Source organism: Panthera onca, chromosome X, assembly GCF_046562875.1.
Source record: "Panthera onca isolate mPanOnc1 chromosome X, mPanOnc1 haplotype 2, whole genome shotgun sequence".
Classification (NCBI taxonomy): Eukaryota; Metazoa; Chordata; class Mammalia; order Carnivora; family Felidae; genus Panthera; species Panthera onca.
Genome location: NC_138357.1, coordinates 74649833 through 74655832, shown reverse-complemented (window position 1 = coordinate 74655832; position 6000 = coordinate 74649833). Strand labels below are relative to the sequence as shown.

At 41.2% G+C, this 6000-nt stretch overlaps 1 protein-coding gene across 8 annotated transcripts in view; it reads right to left on the bottom strand.

Moving 5' to 3' along the window:
* Positions 1–2459: 2459 nt before the first annotated feature.
* OPHN1 (oligophrenin 1) overlaps positions 2460–6000 on the bottom strand; it is a 600363-nt gene continuing 596822 nt past the window's right edge. For 5 of the 8 annotated variants that reach the window (XM_081793552.1, XM_081793555.1, XM_081793554.1 and 2 more), the window contains 2 exons: positions 4659–4700; positions 2460–3218 (listed from right to left, as the gene is read on the bottom strand). In XM_081793552.1, the coding sequence (XP_081649678.1) occupies positions 3001–3218; positions 4659–4700 (260 nt within the window). In that variant the 3' untranslated portion in view covers positions 2460–3000. Of the gene's footprint in view, positions 3219–4658; positions 4701–6000 lie in introns of those variants that run through there. The other 3 variants (XM_081793556.1, XM_081793557.1, XR_014136815.1) reach the window with 2 other exon arrangements.

Below are 6000 nucleotides of genomic sequence, written 5' to 3'. Positions count from 1 at the left end.
TGCCCAGTTTTTGTTCCCCTGTAAACTAGACCTGCATCCCCAAATTCCCCTCAAATTCTGGCCTTCTAATATTTTATTAGGGAGAAAAAGTCATAGAGTCATGCCAGCTCCAGTAATGTAGCCTCTGTGTGGCAAAGGGAAACCAGCATGGAGTCAGAGAGGCCTGGATTTCAAGCCACGGTCCTGTCATTTACTTTCTGTGTGAATTTGAGCCAGTTACTTTAGCCTCCTGGGCCATAAATCTTTTATCTGTAAAATGAGGAGAATAGCATCTCTGCATGATTGTTGTAAGGACAAAGGAGATTATGTATATAAAGCACTTAGAACTTAGTAGGTGCTTAATAAATGTTATTACTGTCAGTTCAAGATTTACAGTTCATCCATTGACAGTTTATCTAACCTTCTGGCCAAGGTATGTAGGTAATTTCCTATAGTTGTCACTCTTCAATTATCATCCCATTCCAATAGCCTCTTCTGAATGACTATTCATCCATTAAGCCTGAGCCAAGCCAGTCTCATTCCATGATGATGTGCCTCACCACAAAAGTTTTTGCTCTTTAAATCAGAGTGCAAACGAGGAGGCTCTGAGGTTCATTTGGGGGCATTCTTTGGGTATAGACTAGGTCAGGGGCAGAACTATCCAGTTACTTTTTCCTGACATCCAGCCATACTGGTGGTCCCAACTTTCTAGCTCAGGGTCTTGATCTATATATGTCCCAGAAAACACACAGCAATCTCATGGTCACATTTTTAGGACACCTATTCAACTGAGACTGCAGTGGCTTTCTCTGATTCTCAATAATCTTTCAATATGTGGCCAAAATCTACACACTCGCTTGCTTTAATCATTCATCTAATGGGGGCAGAGCAAAGACGCCACAGCTCTGAGACCAGTGCTCAACAAGCACTTCCTGGGTGAGGCCAGTAGTCTCACAGAAAATTCCTTTGGAGGTGAGTAGCAGGTAGAATGATGGCTACTTGGCTTTCTTGCTACTGGTTCTTATTAACTTGGTCTTTGAGACTGGGTAGAGCTGAGAGAGTTTTATGTGGCTACTTGGGCATGTCTTTATTGGGAATGGCATCAAGTTTCCACTCAATAACTTCCACAAGGGCTCTCAGTGTGTTTAGCCTACATGTTACTAATTCACCAATAAACCATGTTGAGTTCAGTCTTGAAAGTGACTATCACCTTTCAGTAACACTGTTTCAAAGGCATCTCAGAGTCAGTTTGAGAATGTGTGTTTCTCTTTCCTCCCCTTCATCCATCTCCCTCTCCTTCCTTCTCTCCTTCCCCTCTTTCCACCCATGTCTATGCTTCTCTCTCAGTTCCATAGTCAGGGTCTTTCTAGAAGGGTCCAAGTAGGAAAATCCTTTCTGTCACACTTGTTCACATTATAAATATACAGACTCTAAAGACAGGCTATGGTCTAGACACCTGCATGGGAACACAAGCAATGACACTTTCTCCAGCAGCCTCCCATCAACAAACAAGACTCAGAGATGTCTACTCAGATTTTTGACTACTCAATAAACCAGCTGTGTTTTAGTACTTTTCCAATGACTGAGATGGCAAATGGAACACCAGGAGCTTATGTCTTATTAAAGTTTTCCACTTGATGAAAAATATGTGAGATTCAGTAAAGAGGGTAAAAACCAAACACTCAAAATGATGACCACTAAAGCCACCTCATAAAGCCTCTTATTAGACAAGTGTTGTAAAATGGAAAGAAACTTGCACGGGAACCCAGGGACCTAGGATCTTGTTTAGGCCTGGCTAATAACTTGCATTGTTTCAGTTTCTCCAAAGGTAAATTAGGCAGTTAGAGTAAATAATTTTGGAAGGCTCTTCCAATCATATACTTTATGGGTTGTAAATAGAATCTTTTATCTCAAGTGCTGTGGTTCTTAACCTTTATTGGGTCACAGGTCCATCTGAAATTCAGTAGAATGCTATGGACCACCTCCCCAGAAAAGGCACATTGTCATGGAGTTCTGCATACCATTTCAGAAGCTTCGTGGAGTTTCTGAATCCACGGACACTGGGATAGGAGTTGTTTCTTGGAGGAGATAAAAGAGCTTGCTTATCTGCATAAGGCAAACATGAAGCAACAGTGCCAGCTGCCTGGACTCAATCCATCTTAACAATTTTTCCCAGTATTTGACCCAGTAATGGAACTCGTGCAGGACAAATACAGCCTGCATTTTTAAAAGAACTGTTTTTCAGCTTTTGTTTCTTTTTTTTTTTTTTTTAACATTTATTTATTTTTGAGACAGAGAGAAACAGAGCATGAACGGGGGAGGGGCAGAGAGAGAGGGAGACACAGAATCGGAAGCAGGCTCCAGGCTCTGAGCCATCAGCCCAGAGCCTGACGCGGGGCTCGAACTCACGGACTGCGAGATCGTGACCTGAGCTGAAGTCGGATGCTCAACCGACTGAGCCACCCAGGCACCCCTGTATCTTTCTTAATTGTTTGGAAATGAAGCTGTCAGGAAAAAAAAAAAAAGGAAAAATAACTCAAACAAACCTAGGCTTCAACATGCAAAATATTCTTTGTAGATTTGTCCTATGTGGCTATATGTAAAAACAGGAAGGCCACTTTTCGAGTCCACATGAAGAGGTTGTGGTTGGCATCACTCATGCTGTCTGGCCCAATAGGAGCAGACAGGTTCTTGGTAATATACTGCAGTGCCAGAACTCCAACCTAGTACCAGCCTCCTTATCCTTAGTAAGAGACATGTTAATATTCTCCAATGTTTAGCAAACATTCCTACTCTTCTACAATGGGCAATGACCCCCAACTCAAGTAGCTTCTACTTTAGGGTAAGACCTCTGAGATCAGTCTTTAGTCCAAAATCTTTCAGAGTTCCATGGTCTTCTGAGGAGGCAGGAAATTCAGAGAAGAGCTGAAAACTAAGCTCCTCTTCAACTCAGGTCAGGAGATAGCTTGGTTTCTGCAGTCTGGCTTGAGGGTGTTCAGCCATTCACAGTCATATAGTAGCTCAACATAGATCTTCAGAGGGAATGAAGACAGAATACATAGGAGAAATAAACCTGTGTCTAAGACATGTGCCCCTTATTTTATAGCATCCTAGAGCCTGAAGGTGCAAGGCCAGGAAGGAGCTGCTCTCCTCAGCACAAAATGACTCAACACACAAGGGTTTGAAGAAGACCCTTCCAGAACCTGTGGAGGATCCCCTGAGACCAAGGATTTCAAAACCTAAAAAGGAAAGAAGAGAGTAGGTAATTAGCTAGAACTGGTCAAGTACTTACCAGCCACTGAGGAGTGACACCTCTCTTGTTGGGTAGCTAAACATATAATTGGTAGCTAATCTTCTGAGCAACAGAGGCTGGCTAGGAAAAGGCCCTTACAACTCAGATCCTTTGAGACAGGCCTAAGATGGTGCTGTAATCAGGAATGGAAACTGTGTCCATTTGACCTCAACCCTTATTCCCTAAAAGTCCACAGGAGATGAAGCCTGATACCTCTGAGGTTACCCACCTAGAGTAGCCATTGCATTTATGGTACTACAATAACTGAACTGATTTTCTGGGACTTCACCTCCATGAGAGCTGATAAGGAAAAGCTTATCAACCCATGGACCCCTTAGGACTGGCAGTGATAGGAAGAAAAAGAAGGCTAGGAGACAAATGGAAAGTTCTTCTTCAGATACCCAGAGCTCATTTATGTTTATATTGGTTAATGTCATGCCAGCAACCTGATAGCCAATTAGAACTCCTTGGTAGAGAAAAAAAAATTCCGTGATCTCTGTGGCTCTTGTGACCTTACCATGTTACTTATCCCCTCTGAACCTCAGTTCCTTTTTTAAAGTTTATTTATTTATTTTGAGAGAGAAAGAGAGAAGGGGAAGGGATAAGAGAGAGAATCTCAAGTAGGTTCTGCACTGTCAGTAAGGAGACTGATGCGGGGCTCAAACTCATAAATCATGAGATCATGACCTGGGCTGAAATTAAGAGTCAGATGCTTAACTGACTGAGCCACCCAGGCGCCCGTGAACCTCAGTTCCTTTATTGGCTGAGTTAAAATACATATTATTCTCCTTATTCTGGCATTTGATATGGATCAAATAAAATAATGGAAGTGAAAGTATTTTGCATAATGGAAGTGGAAGTATTTTGCATTAAACAAATATACAGGACTAAGGATAAAGGTTTTGGGGGTAGGACTTAAATAGTGATTTGTTCTAAAGCTGCGAAGTCTCTACATGATACTGAAGTGGACTCATGGTACTTGCTAAAATACCAAAAGAGAGCTTACTGATTTTCTTATAGACCGAAAGAATGTCAGAGTTAGACAGTTCCAAACTTTTCATTGTACAGATTGGGAAATTGAGGCTAAGAGAATGAAATGTACTTGCCCCAATGTCACAGTCTAGGATTTCTAATGAACTTTATCCAAAGGCAACTTGTAAAACCATGCTGTAGTTTGGTTGGAGTAGAAAGGAAGGAAAGAGGAAGGAGACTTAAAAACACAGGGAACCTCAGAATTAGAAGGCAGTAAATGTAAGGGTCATGAACTGAGACAGGGAGGGAGCTCCTACCCTGTGGACCCTCAAGACTGAAGTCCTCAAAAGCTCAAATTCCATAAAGAAGGCTTATATTTAATAAGGTTTTGTAATCAGGGGTGAAGAATACATACCTGAGGCCTCAACTCTCATCTCCAGGAAGTCTTCCTTGAGAACTGTGGGTAAAGGAGGAAAAATATTTCACTAAGTCTCTAGAAATCAGAACTGGAAAGGCAAAGCAAGGGGATGGGTGACCCTTCCAGGCCAGTGTCAAAGAGTCCATTTGAAAAATGGGAAGTAATCCATCCAAATGTTTCAAAGCATCTAGATCTATGCTTATAAGTTGGGATGCCTCTCGGCAGTTTTAGAAAGCCCAGTAACCTAAATACAAAGACATCTCTCAGGTGTCAGAATAATCCTTTTAGTGTTTAGGCAATGGGAGGCTAGGGGAGCCCAGAGAAACTGGCCCAAGACCAAAACCTGTATTCTGTGATTATCTCTCATAGGGATAAGGACAAGGGAGAATGGCACATGCCATTCAAAACATTAATCACCCTTTGCCTTAAAGACCAAACCAACTTTCCTCAGCCCCTTAATATGCTTAGATTCATACTAAGTTAGCCTTGTCTGGGAAGAGCTGGAGGGAAGAGACAATCCTAAAGAATGAAGGCCTATATAGTTTTGCCAGAACATCCCAGACAATAGATAGAATGACAATAGGGCTATTTCCATAACATTGTTTTTCTGACCTTTCCTAAGTCTATTTATACCTACTTCCTGAGTGATCTTACTCCCATTCATGGTTTAAATCACCACCAAATACTGAGAACCCACCAAGGGGCCACTATTCACATCGTAGTATATGTAAATGTCCCGTGAAGTTGCACAGTGGCTGTATTCAACAGTTCTACCCCTAAATCTCTGTGGATTCAACCTCAACTACTAGTCTAAGTTGCAGTTACCTACTGGACATTTCTTTTTTTTATTTTTTATTTAAATTCCAGTTAGCTAACACACAGTATAATAATAATTTCAGGTGTACAATACAGTAATTCAACATTTCCATAAAACACCTGGTGCTCATCACAAGTGTTTCCTTAATCCCCACAATGTATTTACAACATCCCCTACCCCCTTCTCTTCTGGTAACCACCAGTTTGTTGTCTATAATTAAGTCTGTTTCTTCATTTGTCTCTCTATCTCCAATTTCCCCCCTTTGCTTGTTTTCTTAAATTCCACATATTAGTGAAATCATATGGTAGTTGCGTTTCTCTGACTTATTTCTCTTATCGTAATACTCTCCAGCTCCATCTATGTTGTTGTAAATGCCAAGATTTAATTCCTTTATATAGCTGAGTAATATGCCATTCTATATATACCATCTCTTCATTATCTATTTATTCATCAGTTGAAGGACATTAGGGCTCTTTCCATAATTTGGCTATTGTTGATAATGCGGCTATAAACATTGGAGTG